Source organism: Lepidochelys kempii, chromosome 1, assembly GCF_965140265.1.
Source record: "Lepidochelys kempii isolate rLepKem1 chromosome 1, rLepKem1.hap2, whole genome shotgun sequence".
NCBI lineage: Eukaryota > Metazoa > Chordata > Testudines > Cheloniidae > Lepidochelys > Lepidochelys kempii.
The window spans coordinates 77,243,659-77,263,780 of NC_133256.1; the positions used below are offsets into that span (position 1 = coordinate 77,243,659).

At 39.3% G+C, this 20,122-nt stretch overlaps 1 protein-coding gene across 7 annotated transcripts in view; it reads left to right on the forward strand.

The window, feature by feature from the left end:
- Window positions 1-20,122, forward strand: part of PIBF1 (progesterone immunomodulatory binding factor 1) — a 171,836-nt gene that overhangs the window by 87,542 nt on the left and 64,172 nt on the right. For all 7 annotated transcript variants that reach the window (XM_073346595.1, XM_073346575.1, XM_073346604.1 and 4 more), the window contains 3 exons: window positions 2,200-2,365; window positions 10,835-10,985; window positions 20,008-20,098. In XM_073346595.1, coding sequence (XP_073202696.1) covers window positions 2,200-2,365; window positions 10,835-10,985; window positions 20,008-20,098 — 408 coding nt within the window. The remainder of the gene's footprint in view (window positions 1-2,199; window positions 2,366-10,834; window positions 10,986-20,007; window positions 20,099-20,122) is intronic.

Consider the following 20,122-nt stretch of genomic DNA (forward strand, 5'->3'; position numbering starts at 1 on the left):
TCTCAGTTCTGTTGATTCTGAGATCTCCCAAATCTGAAAGATTTCTCTGCTATGTAGCCTTTGAAGGAGAAACAGGTTACGGTGTCACCGGATCAGTCTGATGATCTAGAAGGAACTGCCTATTGACGTCATAGCTTCTCTATAGGTCTCTTTTTTACGTTCCCATTTGAGGTCTATCTTCTTCAGGAAATTAAAAGGTGCATTACCAAGGTTCTGTGGAGAAGTTACAGAGTGCTGTAACCCTGTATATGAGAAGCTAAGAAAACCAGTGATTAGTCCTTGGATACATCATAAATATTGATGGATCTGTGTATCTGATCTCTCATAGGAGGAAATTTTATTAGAACAATATTGAGCTCTGGACTACTTATCTTCAGTTATAACTAGCTCCTCATTCTAAGCTAGGAACAGATCAGGTACTGACTCCACCATGAAGGATGCAGTGTCTACGATTGGATCGCCCCCCTGTCAGGGTAGTAGAAACATCAAGGAGCACCCATCCTTAACTTAACCAAGTCTTTCTTTGATCTGAGAGATGAGTTTTTTTCCAATGGAGCAGTCAGCTTAGCATTTCAGAATGTTTCAGTAAACCTAGCTTCATTCCGTCTCATCTTGAAATAAACAGTCACACATAATGGTTAAGACATCCATCACCTACACATAATGGGGTGTGAGGTTTATTTCCTGGCCACAGTGTTAAGTGCAAATTTTCATATATCATACAATGTGGATAATAGGCCTGTATGACTTGGGGTAAAATGCTGTCTGGTTGTGCTAATACCTTGACAGAAGTCTTTCTGATTTCTAGAAGTGTTCCAGTGGTATTCCCCCTTCTGTCTCATGGTCTCATATCTAACTGTTTACACATACCTTTGACTGAAGTCAAGAAAGTCTTCTATCTATAAAATTGTACCTTACCTTTTGGCCTTTTTAATGGCAGTAAATTTTCCATTGCATGCCTTGTCCAGATGGGGCCAAAGCTTATCTATAAGTTACACAAATCCTTGGAGAGATGGAACTAACACAAGAGGAGTCAGTCTGTCACAGTCTAAAGGTTATCCATGTAGTGCACAGTGTTTCAGAATTATTGTGATCTGACAGAGCTTCAGCCTCCGGGAATTGTCAGCCCTCATCCAGGACAAAGGCAGTATCTGTGGCATGCCCTAATGCTGTGTCTATCACACCATATTTCATGACTGATACTGCAGCTATATGTGCAGTTTTTAGCAATTTTGTTTCCTTCCTTTTTTAGGGGGAGGGCGTCTTGGGAGAGCAAGAAGATAGAAATGACTTACTCTTGACATCCAGACCTGATGTTGTTTTGCCAGTTCTGCTGTCCTTGTTTAGCTAGTACTCCTCAGCCCACGTTCCTGGGGGCTGTAATACTCGTTAAAGTCCCCCAGGTCAGAATATGTAGAGGTCTGTTGAAGAAGAAATGAAGGTTACTTTCCTGTAACCATAGTTTTGCAAGATGAGCCTCTGCACATTCACATTCCCTGCGTAATTTCCCCACTTCTTTGGCATCTCAGGTTAGGAATTAATGGGAGGAACTGAGAGGTAGTTGGGGCCACTTTTATCTCCTTGGGAACTCTTCAGGAATCAGGAGATAAAGAGAGGCGAGTAGCCCCAGTGGACACTGCTTTCCAGAAGGTTCTGGAAGCTTGCAGCTCAGGTGCCTTCATCCCACAAGTATGAGCATGCAGAGGCTCATCTCAAAGACCTCTGGTTCATTTTTAGGAACTGTGGTTCTTCAAGATGTTGTCCATGTGAGTCACATGACCAGCCCTCAATCCCTGCTTTTTCAGAGTCGTCTTTACCTGGAATTCTAAAATAGCAAGGAAACTAAGGGGTGGTTGCTCTGTCCTTTATTCTCTCATGTGGGTGAGCATGAGGACACACGTGGAACAGGCATGGCCCAACGGACACTGCTATTGAAAGATTCTGATCTCTTATACATGAGGTTCGTACAAACCTAGAGTGGGATCCACACAAACGACAGCTTGAAGAACAATTACTTCCAATAGAGATAGTGTATAGTTTAATCTTAACAGTGGTTGTTAAACTCTGCACTTTTTTTAACAAAGATTCTCCTCTTTGCTGAAATTTGTGCCATATACTGAAAAGATGTACATGTATCTTTTTGCTGTATCTACATGTATTCTTTTTGATCAAAACCACAACCACTTTGATTTTTTTCAGGTATAGACAGCTGCAACTCAGCACAGAGAGCAAGGTGGCTGAACTTCTCCATCAAAGTAAATTAAAGTCCTTTGAGAGTGAACGTGTTCAACTCATGCAAGAAGAAACGGCAAAGAATCTCTCTCAATGTCAGTTAGAATGTGAGAAATATCAGAGAAAACTGGAGGTATGTTACAAAAGGAATCTCTGACGGGTTTCTCCTGGGGTGCAACCTGGAACTGGGGTACCACTGAGCCCTCCAACCCAACAGCTTGGGCTCCCTTTACACCACTGCAGTGACCAGACTGCCAAACCCTCTACCAGGCTCCAGCCTGCACTTTTACCAGCACACATACAGGTAGGGACACACCAAGCTGCACTTACATACAGATGCTGTGATCAGTTCTGCATGGGGAAGCTTCAGCTGAGGAACTTCCCAGATACTCAGGTACACACACCCCTTTGGGTTGTAAACCCAAAATTATACCATCTTGCGCTGCAAAGAGAACTGTGCGGCATAAGCTCATGAAATTCGCCCCCTCCCTCAATGTGGAGAGGAAATATACAACAGCTTTCTGCTCCGAGTTATGACTTCCACACACACTGGTTTTAGACAAAGCAAAAACAAGTTTATTAATTACAAAAGATGGATTTTAAGTGTTTATAAGGGATAGCAATCAGATCAAAGCAGATTATCTAGCAAATAAAATATGCAAACTAAGCTTAATATACTACATAGATTGGATATGAATAGCAAATTCTCACCCTAAATGATAATGCAAGCAGGCTGCGGATTCTTAAGGGACAAGCTGCTGTGGCTTACAGCTTAGAAACGCCAGTTGTTTCATTCACAGGCTAAAAATTCCTTTTTTAGCCTGGGTTCAGCACTTCCCCCATTTCAGTCTTTCTATTCTTTAGGTGTTTTCAGGAGTCTTCTTGCGTGAGGAGTCAGTGAAGAACCACGATGGTGTCACTCCCCTGCCTAATATAGCTTTTGCATATGGCGGGAGCCCTTTGTTTCAAAGCTTGGTCCCCATGCCAGTCAGTGGAAAAACACTGATGTCCCAAGATGGAGTCCAGCACCGGGTGACCTCGTCATATGTCCCTGTAATGTCACATCAGCCATGATTCATAGGCTGTTTGTAGCATCCTCAGGAACATACACACAGGAGATAAGCTTCTTCTAAGGCCTATTGTTTTCTTCTAATGGCTCATTAACCTGAATGGCCCTTCCCAGCCAGCCATCTAGACTGAGAGTCTTTTACCTAGTGGGCTTTCCCATGTGTAAACACATTTATAACAAGTTAGAAATACATAGACATCTAACTTCAGATACAAAAATAATACATGCGTACAAGTAGGATAAACATATTCAGTAAATAACCTTTTCAATGATATCTTACATGGCCTATCTTGCATAAAATACATCATAGTTATTCCATAATCATATGATAATAATATCTCTATGAAGAATTGGGGTGCGGTATTACACAATCTTTTTTTATATATATATAATAAAAGTTACAGAACTTGCAATGGAGTAAAAATTTCAGATGTTATAAAATACACAAGGAATTGGCATTGCCACTGAAGTCTGATGAAGCAACGTTTATTGAAACTAGTTCTTCCTAACACATATAGAAAGTAGGATTGTAGGTAGGAAGAGGAAGGAAGCAGAACTGTCCTTCATGAAGAGAGATTGAGACCCCCTCCCATTTCTATTTATTGTTAAAAATTAACATACTTGTTCTGAAAAAAAAAATTCAACCCGTGTAGTACAGTTCTACTTGTCTTCACTAGTTACAGGTGTATGTTCCAAAATTGTGTAACGAATCAAGGCTAGAAACAGGAACATTATATTGCTGGAGAGGGCGTTTCAAGCCCTCAGATGGGACACAGCACTTGTATCTGGTAGAGCTCAAGGTCATGGCTTCAAGGTTCAATATTATGTGAAGAACAGATATTTTAGACAATTTTTAGAAGTTTTATAGTTTACTTAGATATAATTTTCCTCTCCTTCTGAATCCCATACAGTTTGTCTCAGGTTACTAAAGCAGTCTAGATTTCCTGGTGGTGGAATATGAAAAGTAGTTGAATACGATTAAAAAAACCCCTTCAGTCTATAATAGCTTTATTTTGAAATACTGCATATACAGAATTACAAATGGTTTGTTGTCATATAAAAGTTTTATTCTCACTGGTTGGGATTGACCTTCATATTTCACTTCTAATTTTGCTACTTGTGAATAATATGACAATCCTAGGTGCTAAGGTAAAACAGATAATGAGTAATAATCCCAAACGTCTACTGATAAAATCTCTTGCACCACTCTACACCTCTAATACATATGTGTACATTCACTCATATCTTTGAATTAACTTTTTCTGTTTAATCTCTGTAAAATGCTGTGTTAAAATGCCCTGTGTAAATATTTGTCAATATAATTAAACGTCCAAATTCTAATCTAATCTTTTCCAATACAGTATACCACGCTATAATACATATTTGTAGAATAAGAACATAAGAATGGCCATACTGGGTCAGACCAAAGGTCCATCCAGACCAGTATCCTGTTTACCGACAGTGGCCAATGCCAGGTGCCCCAGAAGGAGTGAACCTAACAAGTAATGATCAAGTGATCTCTCTCCTGCCATCCATCTCCACTCTCCAACAAACAGAAGCTATGGATACCATTCCTTGCCCATCCTGGCTAATAGCCATTAATGGACTTAACTTCCATGAATTTATTCAGTTCTCTTTTAAACCCTGTTATAGTCCTAACCTTCACAACCTCCTCAGGCAAGGAGTTCCACCGGTTGACTGTGCGCTGAGTGAAGAGGAACTTCCTTTTATTTGTTTTAAACCTGCTACCCATTAATTTCATTTGGTGGCCCCTAGTTCTTATATTATGGGAACAAGTGAATAACTTTTCCTTACTCATTTTCTCCACACCACTTTTATATACCTCTATCATATCTCATATTTTATATACCTCTATCATATCTCCCCTTAGTCTCCTCTTTTCCAAGCTGAAAAGTCCTAGCCTCTTTAATCTCTCCTCATACTTGTGATTTTATTAAATTATGTAGTAAAAATCATCTCCATTACATATTGCTTTAGCATTGCAGGCTTTGCTTTGGTAGATATTTATATATTTTGCATTGAGCACTGCTGACTCTCTTGTTGCACCTCTTCAAAAAAAAGTAGCATGATTTTAAATAAAATTTTGAAAATTGAAAAAATGAAAGCCATAGTGTTTTCTTAACTTATTCCTCATTCTCTGGGTATAAATATGAAACAAAGAACATCTTGTTCTTATTTATAGTAAAGTATGCATTATTCTTAAAGTGAAGCTCAATCCTGATGCCGAAGGAGAAGTAGAAGCCATATTAGGGCTTATCTATGCACAAAAGTTGTACCAGTTTAATGATACTGATATAGTTAAAATATATCCCTCTCTTGTGGATGCAGTTATACTGGCATAAACACCTTTATGCCAGTATAATTTATATCTATATGGGAAGCTATACCAATATAATTGTGTCCACTTTAGAGGTTGTACCAGCATTTCAATAAAAAACAACACCCTCTAACTGAAATAGTTAGACCTGTACAAAACTATGTACAACTAGTTTTACGGCTGAAGGAAATCAAGAAGAGCTGTGAATTTATTTACTGTTGTAAATAGCCGTAGCCAATCCCAGTTACAACAAATCTAATGACTTGGGACAAGGACATCTCCTTGTGTCCAAGCTTAAAATTTAACTGTACTGACAGGATGCCTGACAAATCAGAAATTTATATAAGTGCTATCAAAAATTTATCTAGTTCTATTTATTAATATAAGGAGTATTAGAAGGGTGCCCAGTTTTCAACTGAGGAAACTGGCTTTGAGTCCAAACTTCTTTATTCAGTATCTATCCAAGTTTGGTCTCCGGATCATATCATATTATACTTTTGACTTGAGGGCCTTCATGAGTAGCTTCCTTTTTTTTTAATCCCACTTTCTAAAATTTAATGGCATTGTACTAGGTTTTGGTTCCCTTCAGTAGAAAGATGGCAAACTTAAACTGTGTTGTGGTCACCAGTACTTACTGGCTCAACTATAGTTACTTCTTGAACCACTTCTGCTTGTTATTTAGGTTTAAGTGGAGAAAAGCCTCTCCTCTTGTGTGCTCTAGAACTAGCTTTTCCAAAAAGTCATCTTTAAGGTGTTGAGAAATTGCTTTTCTTGGCTTATCCTGTTGTGACATTTGACCATTTTATGTTGTAGTAATTGAAGCCCCTATTTATTGTTGTTCTTTAGACTTTGTTACCTCTTTGATTGCTCTCAACATAGTACGCACAATATTCCTTTTCTGATCATTATGCTGGTATTATAACCTTACATGTTACTCATGTTTTCTGTAACCCGGGATTTATATCCATACAGATTCAACTGAATTATCCTCTCTACTCACAATTTTTATCTCCATAGATTCTGTGGAATCTTCTAGTCCTTCTTTGAGTGTCCTCTGCATTTTCCCACTCTTAAGATATGTGCCAATCAGTGCTGTTGAATGGTACAGCCTTCTACTAATAGTGCCTGTTAGATCACTTACATCCTCCCCCCCACACCCGCTGTTCCTCAGTATCTGAGCACATTCTGAGGTTGGGGCTATAAAAAGGGGCATGGCTGTGGTTGTCGCTGACCATGGATGGATGTGATCCTCCTTCAGATTCAAGATCCTTTAGAAAGTTAACTAAGTGCCTTGTTTGTTGTTTTAATAATTGATAGATAGTAGTTAGTGTGATATTCCCCAGGTACAACCTTGACTGCTGGACTGCTGTGTCCCTTTAACTCTCCAGCCCAGGGTGCCTTTTACATTGCTTTGCTAGTGAAGAGCAAATCCCTCCAGGCTCTGCTCACTCAGAGTCACCTGCATGTAAAGTCACTCCGAGCTGAATACATGAATGCTATGCCCAGCCATTCATGAATAGATACAGGCTGACTCCACAATATCCCTCAGTCCCAGCCTTTTCACCCAGAAATATATGTCTTGTACTGTTCAGTAGCCCACTGAATTGTACAAGCTCATAAATTAGTCTGTCATTCCAGCAAAGGATAATGAATGTGCAGCAGCCTTGTTGTCTCAAGTGAAGGCCTCCCAAACACACTGGTTTAGATAAAACAATAAACATGTTTATTGAGTAGAGAAAGATAGATAGATTTTAAGTGATTTACAAGTGATAAGGCAGAATTGGTTACAAAAGAAATAAAAAGATAAAACCACAATCTAATTCCTAAACTTTACCAAGCTAAATAAGATTTGAAACAAACATCATTCTCACCACACCAGATGCTGCAGACAGTTCACAGGCTGAAATTTCCTTTCAACCTGGGACCACTCCCTTTAGTTCACTGTTCTTCAGGTATTCTTTAATGTTTTGAGCAGAGCAATATAAGGAGGAGAGGTGATGGGAGAGGCATTGTTCTCCTTTCTTATACTCAGAAAGGAAAAGTCTTTACTGGGTCATGCGGGTGAGGTAGTTCCATGGCGTACGTGAGCTGCCAACTATCTTTCAGGTGAATTGTAAATTTCTTGTTTACAACTTTCCTGTTGGTGAATCTCCAATTAAGCAGGTAATGGCCTTTGAGCACTGAGCTGGCATGTGAGTGTGCCTTTGTCTTTGAGAAATTAGTCTGTGTGTTACCCAGAACTGTAGCATATTTCAGTAACAATCATATAGCAGAATCTCATAATTTTACATGCAGTGATGTTACACACATCTTAACAGGACAGTGATATTCAGCAGATTATGAGTTTTCAAATGATACCTCACAAAGCATGCTTTGCACAAAATATATCATAACCATATAAAAAGGGGTAAACATGGGATATATGGTGTCACAGTTAGTTTTAGTGTTAGTTACTGTTGTTCATTATGACAGATCGGAAGATCAAGAAGCATGGTTTTAAAAGATGTGTGTTGTGTCCAGCCGTTTTCCCAGAATTATGCTTGCTGCCTAAAGTGCTTAAGAGAAGAGCATTCTCTTTATCTCACTTCAGTACAATCTGCAGTACTTTCACACCGCAAGCTAGAAAGGAGAGGCAGAATAGTCTCCAAACCCTCCTCCTACAAGAAACCTTATGGATTAAAACTTGCAGATCTAAGTTTCCCAAGGCTTCAGATAATAGAAATAGGAAGTCAGGATTCATTCCAGGACCAACTGTTTCCAGGAAGTCGTCAAACTTGGCTCCAATCTCCAGATCTAAAAAGATGGCGCATGTGGTAGCAAAGTCCTCTGATCCTGTTCCAAAAGAGGTACCAGCAGTAGTGAGAACAGACTAGGATGATACACAGCCTATGCCTCAGACCTCTACAAAACCAGGAGCTTTGCTTCCAAGGAAAAAGAAGGCAAAGACTAAGCACCTTTCTGGGTCCATCATCGTTTCCTATTCAGGAGATCCATCAGATTCATACAGATCCAAGATGCAAAGAACAGAATCCAAAAAAGATTGATCCGCATAGAGAGGAACAGTTGGATGTAAATGCTGATCTGGGGCCACAAAATCAGAGATGCAGGTATCCCCCTGACCTTGACATGCTATTGGACTGGACAAATCGGCAGGACTGGCAGTACCTTCCTGGATGCCTTGACCTTATTGGTGAACTCCAGGTCGTCCATATCATCATTCCTCTAGAGTCATGACCTCAATTTCGCATCAAACCAAAGAGACTTGTGGATCTGAGTCAAAATGATCTAAGACAAACTGATGTGAGACACCCTGTGCCAAACCAATCAGATCTGATAGGTTTCAGAGTAGCAGCCGTGTTAGTCTGTATTCGCAAAAAGAAAAGGAGGACTTGTGGCACCTTAGAGACTAACAAATTTATTTGAGCATAAGCTTTCGTGAGCTACAGCTCACTTCATGCTGAATGCATCTGATGAAGTGAGCTGTAGCTCACGAAAGCTTATGCTCAGATAAATTTGTTAGTCTCTAAGGTGCCACAAGTACTCCTTTATTCAGATCTGAGACATCAGCTCCTGTATCAACAGGTCTGATGATGGGAGACAGGTCCATTACTCTGATCCAAAATATTCTAGATGATGATGAAGAAGAAGATGCGATACCTCCACATCAGGAACAAGAACCTGCAGGCAAATTCTCAGCAGATGTAAATTTCAGAGTACTCTCATCTTCTTCACAATCTGAGGATGTTGTCTGATTTCAATAGTTAATCAGCAGATTGGTTTTTACTTTAAAATTACCTTTGGTTTCAGTGGAGGAACCTTCTCATCCTCTTTTTGATATCCAGGGAAATACGTTTACAAGCAAGTTATCTCTGCCCTCTCTGGAAGGTCTCTGGCAGCCATCTAAATCAATATGCAATACTCCATCTTTCTGTCAGCCAATTGCTAAAAAGGCAGATGTATCAAATTCCATATGAAGGATGTTCTTGTTTCCATGTACATCCTCCTCTTAATTCTTTAGTGGTGGCTACAACAATGTAAATGTTTGTGTTCTACTCCCAGTGACAGAGAAGGGAAAAGGCCACATTATTTTGGAAGGAAACTGGTGTCTTCATCTTCCAACATGTGAATAGCTAACTACCTAACCATAATGGCCAGATATCAGTTTTAGTTTGGAACAAAATGTCCCTGTTTATCACCTCTCCAACAAACCCTGCAGACTGACTCATTAAGGAAGGTCAAAATGTTGCTAAGCATGCACTGAGAGTGTCCTTTATTGTCTCAAATGCATCCTCACGATAAGTAGTAACAGCAGTAACGCTCCAAAGACATGCATGGTTGTGCTCCTCTTCTCCATAAAGGAAGTCAAAAGTTGAGGACCTTCTGTTTCAGAGGGATGGACTTTTCAGTTGGAAAACAGGTGAAATTTATAGCTAGATATTAAAGAATTACACTGTTTTTTGTCATTCCACTTTGTTTTAGTAATGTTTATTTTGTCATGGTCTTTTTCCATTTCCGGGCATTCTAGCTCACCTGTTCCTGCTTTTAAGATTCTCACATTTGCATATCGGCATTTACAGATTTTACTTTTAATTGAGTATGTGCCTATTTTTATTTAAGTCCTCAGCCTATTGTGTTAGTTATTTTTGCTTGTCTTGAATGTTAATAATGTATTAATTTTTAGGTCTCTATATTTATAGGAAATAAGTGCATCATAAATATCAAATTGTGATAATTATGCATTTATCCTTTTATTAAAGAAGTCCCTTGAACTAATCAAAGTAAACAACAAAACAAATACCTTCCATTATTTAAAATCCTATGTACAGTACTAAACACTTTTTCCCCATCATTATCCTTTTTTCTTGACTCTCCTCCCATGAGGATTTTAGTTGTGTCCTCAAGTAGAGGCTCATGAAATTATTGAAGCTTTAAAGAGCTGTGAGATGTCTTGTCACATGGCACATAACTCAAGAGAGTAGATCTGTGTAAGGTATTATATTTAGAGAATAACTGCTGTTAAGGGGATTTTTTTCCCTTTTCTGAACAATACATTAAATTGGACTTTTCAACAAACACTGAAAATCTGTTATCTTTAAATATTAGTCTACCGAATCTTTCACATATGTGTTTTCACCTCTCTCAAAAATAGCTTATAATCCTGATCTTTGCATTTGTTCCGTTGTTCATTCTCACAGGTTCTCACTAAGGAGTTTTACAGCCTTCAAGCATCTAGTGAGACACGCATTACTGAACTTCAGGCACAGAATTCTGAGCATCAGGCAAGGCTAGACACTTATGAAAAACTGGAAAAAGAACTTGATGAGATAATAATCCAAACTGCAGAAAGTAAGTTTGGACCCAAATTATACTGTTTTTACTGGTGTTCTTAAAAAGATGCATTGTTTGTGATGATATATAATATTTAGCACAAGCCTTTTTAGGTAGAGATTCAAGATTCAATAAATCCTTTCAGTACATAGTGTGTATTGAAAATATTATTGCATTTTATATTAAAAATATTTATTGCATCTTAAACATCTGCACCAAATATTATAAATTTAGATTTAAATACTTATGCTAATGTTAAGCACTCCTTATTATACCAATCATTCCACTGTTTCTGTGTTACTCTCTCCACCTCTTGTTTCTTATTGTATTCTTAGATTGTTAGGTGTATGAGATATGGACTGTCTTTTTTTATTACATACGTATATAGCACCTAACATGATAAAGCCCAATCCTTGGTTCTACAATCCAATATATAAATATAATTTGGTTTTAATTCAATGAATGATTAATATTAATTAGGTATGGTCCACGGAAGCTGGATCCAGATATGTATTAGGTACTGATGAGGATTCAAAATTTTGGTTCAAGGTAAAACCATGATGAGAGTTCAGGCTTCACTCTGTAGAAATCTTATAAGCTATTTTTGAAAGATGTTTGCCCAAACCAGCAAAAATAACAGGATCTCCCATTTTACCTGATGGAATCCTTGTGATGTCATTTCTTTTCATGAGATTTCAACTATTTTGGTTCATATCCAGATGATCCAGAAAACAGGCCCCTTTCAGTTTCAGATGCAAACAGGAACTAAGACCTTGATCATAGAATCATAGAATATTAGGGTTGGAAGAGACCTCAGCAGGTCATCTAGTCCAATCCCCTGCTCTAAGCAGGACCAACACCAACTAAATCATCCCACCCAAGGCTTTGTCAAGCTGGGCCTTAAAAACCTCTAAGGATGGAGATTCCACCACCTCCCTAGGTAACCCATTCCAGTGCTTCACCACCCTCCTAGTGAAATAGTGTTTCCTAATATCCAGCCTAGACCTCCCCCACAGCAAATTGAGACCATTGCTGCTTGTTCTGTCATCTGCCGCCACTGAGAACTGCCTAGCTCCGTTCTCTTTGAAACCCCCCTTCAAGTAGTTGAAGGTTGCTATCGAATCCCCCCTCACTCTTCTCTTCTGCAGACTAAATAACCCAAGTTCCCTCGGCCTTTCTTTGTAAATCATGTGCCCCAACCCCCTGATCATTTTCATTGCCCTCCACTGGACTCTCTCCAATTTGTCCACATCCCTTCTGTAGTGAGGGGACCAAAACTGGACACACTACTCCAAGTGTGGTCTCACCAGTGCCGAATAGAGGGGAATAATCACTTCCCTCAATCTGCTGGCAATGCGCCTACTAATGCAGCCCAATATGCTTTTGGCCTTCTTAGCATCAAGGGCACACTGCTGACTCATATCCAGCTTCTCGTCCACTATAATCTCCAGGTCCTTTTCTGCAGAACTGCTGCTTAGCCAGTCGGTCCCCAGCCTGTAGCAGTGCATGGGATTTTTCCTTCCTAAGTGCAGGACTCTGTACTTGTCCTTGTTGAATCTCATCAGATTTCTTTTGGACCAATCCTCCAATTTGTCTAGGTCCCTCTAGACTCTATCCCTACCCTCCAGTGATCTGCCTCTCCCCCCAGCTTACTGTCATCTGCGAACTTGCTGAGGGTGCAATTAATCCCATAATAAAGATGTTGAACAAAACCGGCCCCGGGACCGACCCCTGGAGCACTCCGCTTGATACCGACTGCCAACTAGACATGGAGCCATTGATCACTACCTGTTGAGCCCGACAATCTAGCCAGCTTTCTATCCACCTTATAGTCCATTCATCCAACCCATACTTTTTTAACTTTCTGGCAAGAATACTGTGGGAGACCGTATCAAAAGCTTTGCTAAAGTCAAGATATATCACATCCACTGCTTTCCCCATATCCGCAGAGCCAGATATCTCATCATAGAAGGCAATCAGGTTGGTCAGGCATGACTTGCCCTTGGTGAATCCATGTTGACTGTTCCTGATCACCTTCCTCTCCTCCAAGTGCTTCAAAATGGATTCCTTGAGGATCTGCTCCATGATTTAGCCGGGGACTGAAGTGAGGCTGACCGGTCTGTAGTTCCCCGGGTTCTCTTTCTTCCCTTTTTAATATATGGGCACTATATTTGACTTTTTCCAGTTGTCTGGGACCTCCCCTGATTGCCACGAATCCTGAAGCTTACTGTGTTTTAAGTACACCATTATGTCCAGGTGGAGCCCTGGAATGCACTTATCGAAGGATCAGGACCTAAGTTTGAAAGGCATATTCAAGGATTCTAATCCATCTCCCACTATCTACCTGCCTTCTTTTCACCCAGAAAAATCCAGAACAAGGGTTCTATTTGAGGTTCCATTTAGGGCCTACCTGTCATTAAAATGAGATAGACTGATGATATATTCACTTAAGTACAACAGAGGAATTTTGCAAAAGTATGTTACATTTTTTCTGTAAATAACAGCTCACAAAAGAGTGTGAGGTTATAAAGGTACCTTGGATTGGGCTGAGGTGCTTTCAACAACCAAGATATGGATATTGTATGAAACAAGCAGCTGTACCTGGAAGCTGGCGTGGCTGTCTAATTTGGACCCAATATAACCTTTATTAATGTATATTTGATATATGCTACTGACAATAATATAAACACATGCTGTTGGAAATGCATGTGTTATTCTTCCGGAGGGGTATTCATGTGTCAACATCAGACACATTTAGAATTGTTTGGACTTACACCCTCATTAGGATAATGAAAAATTTTCCCAAAGAGAGAATCGAAGTTTAGAATGGTTTCTTCCTTAGTCCTGCAAACTTTCTTATTTCATCTGGTGTTTAGCAGGTAAAAGATCTGTTGCTGGAATTGAAAGTATTAACTACTTGCTAAATATTTTAATGAGTTATAATTAAACCTTAAAATTGTATGCAGCAATACAAGATTTTTTTTAAAATTGGTTTACTATTGAACTGTTATTCAATTTTTAAAAAGGAAAGAATTATAATACAAATTATTAGTTTACCATGCCTATTTTTACTGTTACTTAATATCTACCGTTGTTTTCTTATTTTTAAAAAAAGATTTGAGTAAATCTAATGATGAAAATGAGGACAACTGCATTCTTTTGAAGTTAATCATTGGTATTTTTTACTGTTCTAGCTTCTGAGGTAGTGGAAGCTATAATTATAGTTGCATTCATTTTAACCCAATCTCCTCCAGTTGCTGGTAATTTTTTTAAATAGATCTCTTTATGGCTGAAAACTTTCATGCTTGGTTTCAACAAAATGTTGAACTTTTGGGGAAAATTAAAATTGTTTAACAACATATGAGGAGGAGGGAGGACACTTTCCCTGTATATTCCAACTGAAATATTGGCATTTTAATTCAGATAATCAAGGAAGCAAAAACAACCCATTTCAAGAAAATACGTTCATGATTTTTAAAGTTCTGAACATTTATATTTGGATCATTCACTTGTGTGCCATAGAAATCTTGTAATCTGCTTCCCAGAGCAATAAGAAACAAAAGATTTAGGATGAAATCCTGACTCCATTGAAATGGGATCTTACCATTAACGTCAATGGGGCCAAGATTTCATCCTTTGAATTCTGGGGCCACTCTGAATCTCTGTATCTTGAAATGCTATATATAGAGATGTGTGTGTGTGTGTATGTATATATATATATATATATATATATATATACACACACATATATATATTTGCCCTTAACTGATAAGGCCTTTACTCTTGTATGCTATCTTTGTTTTTGTAAGAAATGATATATTTACATAAGTGAAATGGCTTGTATCAAATAATCTGTTGACATTTTTTCTCTGCAGAGCATGTGCATGTGGAAGAGACTATTGAAATGTGACTATTACAGTCACTTCACTGACTCCTCATTATGCTTCACTTATTAATATTACAATAGTCTGTAATGGCCTAGTCAGGGATCTGTCTGTTTTAGAAATTTATACTATTTGTTGTAATAACTGAGTGCCTTATGTATAAATAGCAGTAACGAAATCACTTGGAATCTCTGGGTCGTCTTTGTTTTTGGGGTAAAAACTATACTGCGATATTTTTGGTTTTAGATTGTTTGGATGATTTGGGTGGGGGGCGGATTTTTGAGTGGATGAGATATCAGTGTTGTGAATGTCATTCTTATGATGGGGCCATTTTGTGCTAAGCACTGGATAACATTAATTAAAAAGACTGTCCCTACCCCCGTGAGCTTACTATGTGCAATACAATTGATCACAACAGGGGAAAAAACAGTCTGGGGGATGGAGGAAGAGGGTAAGATAACAGTAAAACGAGCATGTTTTAGCTCAATGAGCATTAGCCTTGGCTCATTGCCTACATTATGTTCAAACTTGGTGTCTTTGCCTGCCAGACCCTACATTACATAGCCTGTGCCTGCATATCTGAACAAATAGGGTGAGATTCTGTGCTGCTCCTCTAAGAGTATGTCTACACAACAACTAGACACCCTCGGCTGGCCTGTGCTAGCTGACTCGGGCTTGCAGGTTCGGGCTGCTGGGCTGTTTTATTGCTGTTTAGACTTCCAGGCTCAGGCTAGAGCCTGGGCTCTAGGATCCTGTGAGGTGGGAGGGTCCCAGAGCTTGGGCTCCACCCCAGTCCAGAAGTCTACACAGAAATGAAATAGCCCTGCAAGCCCGAGTCAGCTGGCACAGTCCAACCACGGATTTTTCTTTGCTGTGTAGACATAGCCTAAGAGGCCTAGCACAGAAGTTGCAGTCCAGTGGGAGGGGAGGGGTTAAGGTGGCTGTAAGCCATCTTTGCACCCTCCTGATCCCGTGGTGTTCTGGGAACTGGAGAGGTCCCTAGTATAATTTAGACAGCTTTGGAGGTTTGTCTAAATTGTGGCATTCTCCCCAAGCTACCCCTTTTAATAGTATTGTATCGAATACAAACAATGTGGACGAGCAGGGTGAGACAGAATCTGGCTGTGATAACAACAGTCTTGCTGCTTACACAGTAGGTTTATGTTAGTAGCAGTGGGATTTTCTATCACATAATAACTGTGGATATAATTACTCCCATATTTAAATGTTACCCCAGTCCCATGTTGTTTGTATTTGTTACAATGCTATTGAAAGGGATAATCTGCTCTAGAAAAATTTGCATTTGTAGTGTGTCAGGAAGTGCGCCCTATGTTAACTTGATATTAATTTTTGTAGATCTGTAAATCTTATACCCTTGGATTATAAAAAAACCAAGCTTTTTAAAGCAATTTTCATTTGGTTTTAAATCCTTAGAAGTATGTTTTCAGGTTGCTGAGTTATCTAACTCTAAATAGTTCTTTTAGCTTTTCTCTTTGCTTTTAAAAACTTAAAATTCAATGTAATATTAGGCTTGTTTCTGTTATAATTTAGTTTACTGGTAAAAGTATTGGTGTAAGTATAATTTATATCATCACATGCTTAAGGGAAAGCTTTATATGTTCTTAGTTTGTCAATAATAGCAGAGCTTGGAGATAATAGATTAGATCTTTTTTTTTTCTGCATTCTGAACTGAGATGCTCTTGCCAATATTTTGTCCTGTACATTCTGTGCACATAGTTCTACTTAGAGTGTATAATTATGCTATTGCATGTTGCAGCAATGGTAATCTGCCAGAGAAATAAGAAACGCTCACTCTTGGAACTAAAATAACTTGTTTGCTATTTTATATCACAAATGAGATGGTGAAAGAGGAGTGATTAACTATTTTTTATGTGAAGGATCTAAATTAATGAACTACATAATATAAAATAATCCAAAAGATAATATTTTGAGACTTCTGACAATGCATTAGTAAAAATATATTTCAAAGAACAATCATATACTGGTAGGAGGATGGACTGAATAGGTCTTTTTCTCTCTGTGAATTTTATAATTAGTAGGGCATGTTTGTTTTATTTTTGAAGTTGAGAAAGAGAGAAAATGAATTTCGTAGCCAAAATGTTTCTTACCACAAAATATCCATTTTCAAAATATGTAATCTTTGACAAGCTACATTTTCAAAAGCACAAACATCCAAGTCTTAATTAGAATACTTGTTGGCAGTTTCAGGGGGGAGTCAAAGAATCATATTTGCGTAGAGACTGCACCTGTCAGAAAAAGTTAAGGCATGTTGGCACAGTAGTGTATGAAGGAAGTTCACATTATGAATGCATTTGTGGCTAAAGTGTTGACTTCAGCCCTCAAGGACATCCATTCTTTTTAATTTCCTCTGTTTCATAAGTACTACATTTACTTCAAATTTAAAAAGTGAAGAGTGTGTGTGAGAGAGAAAGAGAGAGAGATTATAAGCATAATTGCTTAAAGGTTTAATCAGTTCTTCTTTGACTGGTTGGAGACTTGTGTGTTACCAGTGCACTGAAGTCAGAGAACATTGCCTAGAAATACCTGTAGGAGCACTGCATGTGTTTAAGAGTAGCACTGCCCTGACCCCTTCAGTTCCTTCTCACTGCCCGCAGCTTAACTCAGATTGTGCCATGTGGTACCTTAGCTCACACTTCTGTTGTTCTCTCAGCTAGTTTTCTCTCGATATTTTGTATATAGTTAGTAGTAGTGCCCTAGGCTCAGAGAGAGTCTTCCACCTCTTCTAAAAGGAGAACTGGGTGGCACTGGGGTTCCTGGAGTGTTCAGGGTAGAGCTGAGCCATGTACATGCTCTCCTGTAGAGAAGCAAGATCATTCAAGTACTGTACTATCAACTCTAGTACTGCCTGTTGGGCGGCCATTGAGTCTAGGACCAACAACATCAGCCTCAGCGCTGATCATATTGATCCCACAGGCTTATCAAACAGCAGCAGATTTACTCTTCCTCTTTGTTCTGGACTCACTTTTTGATATAGGCCACATGCCTTTACGTAGTCCAGCATGTGAGATTGCACCTTCATCCTCTTCAAACTTTGTTGAAGTTGGTCTGTCTCCCAACTTGTCAGTCATTGGGTGGGTTGTCCAAGTGCCATTGGTGATCCTGGAGTCCCTAGCATGGTGGGCAGATCAGAACAATATATGTGAAGGTGTCTCCTTTTCCTGTCCTCCACTGACCAAGACTATAGTTATCCATGCCTCCACACTAGGACAGGGGGCGGGGTGGGGAAACGCATCTAAGTACATTGAAAATTCAGGGTTTGTGGACAGAACAAGAACCCTCCTTTCACATGAACATCGTGGAGCTCTGAATGATTTACGGTGCATGCTGGAACTTTTGGGCTCAGATCAAGGGCACAGAGATTCACATACTTTACTGACGATACCACTGCAATGTATTATGTGTACAAGCAGGGTAAAGCCAGCTCCAACTAGCTCTGTCAGGAAGCAATAAAGTTTTAGCTCTTCTGCATGGAGGATGCCCTCATTCCTATAGCCACAGACTTCTTGGGTGCTCCAAATTAGTTGGCTGATAACCTCAGCAGGAATTTCTCCCAGAATCACGAGTGGTCTGTGAAGAACAGCATTCTGAGGTCCATCTTCAGAGAATGGGGCATTCCAACTATTGAACTGTTTGTAACTAATTGCAACAAAAAGTATTGTCAGGCAGTTCAACAAGTCCTACTTAATAGTAGAAAACCCTCTACTAGGTCTGCCTCTTTGGCCAAGTGGAAACATTTTTTGGTTTGTTCACTGGCTGGAGGAATTCAACTGTGCTAGCCTGCATTTTGGACTACATATTAGTAATCCTCAGGTCTCTCTTTCAGCTCATTGAGAGTCCACTTGGTGACAATCTCGTCATTCCATCCTCCAATCCAAGAAAAGTCAGATTTCTCTAACTCCATGGTAGTAAGATTTCTTAAACGCATTGTCTATCCTCTTTACATCTGTAAAACTAGTAGTTACTTTGTGGGACCTTAACACTGTGCTGGCTGTCCTTATGGGACCTTCTTTTGAGCCCCTAGCAACTCATTCTCTGTCCTTCCTTTGCCAAAAAAAGCCTTTACGATGGCCATAATATCCACAAGGAGAGTAAGTAAACTGAAGGCCCTAATGATGGGGCCTCCATATAGGCAGTTTGTCAAAGACAAGGTGACCTGAAGACGATACCTTAAATTGTTGTCTGAATCACTTTCACATTAACCAAACAATAGTATTTTTTTCCTAAGCCTCACTCAAATGCAGATGAAGAACCCCTTCATTCATTGACTGTGAGATGATCCTTGGTATTCTTTCTGGAAAGGACTGAACCATTTCATGCATCACCTTGGCTTTTTGTCTCCTATGTGGATTGAATAAGGGCCAGGCAGTTTCTGCACAGAAGATGTCCAAATGGATTACTTCCTGCATTACGATAGAATATAGGGTAGCTCAGGCCAAACCTCCACATAGACTGGTGGCTCAGTCGATGAGGGCCCAGGAAGCTTTGGTCACTTTTCTCAGTGAGGTCTTTGTATTGGATATTTGCAGCGCCACTCTCTGGTCTTTCATGCATAACCTTTGCCAGACACTATCCTGTTAGGTGCTGTGTTTAGATCAGATGCAAACTTTGGAAAGGCAGTTCTGCAGTCGCTGTTTAAGTATTCTGAGCCCCACCTCCTTCTGTTACTGCTTGTGAGTTACCTGAGTTGAATACATGTCTAACCACTCAAAGAAGAAAAAATGGTTACTTACCTATTCAGTAACTGTTGTTCTTTTAAGATTTAGGTGCAGACATATATTCCACTCTCTGTCTCCTCTGTATCAGAGTCTCCACTCGGGATTCCAGTTCAAAGGAACTCAGGTCACTGCCATTCTTAAATATCCCTAGGAAGGGATTTGAGGGTCAGGGGCACACGCGTGCCCCACTGGGTACTGCTAGGCAAAGTTCTCCCATCTTTTCACACTGTGCACATGCACGCCTGAGTGTAATACACATCTGCACCCATATCTCAAAGAACAGCAGTTGCAGAATAGGTAAATAACATTTTTTTCATCTTTTACATTAATTATGTTCCTTTGAGGATCAATATTTTTAAAATAATGGATACATCTTTTTGTTTATTTGTTTTTTTGAAGTGGAAAATGAAGATGAAGCAGAAAGGATTCTCTTTTCCTATGGGTATGGTGCTAATGTTCCTACAACAGCCAAAAGGCGGCTAAAGCAAAGGTAAAAACTGTCTCCCTGGTTTAC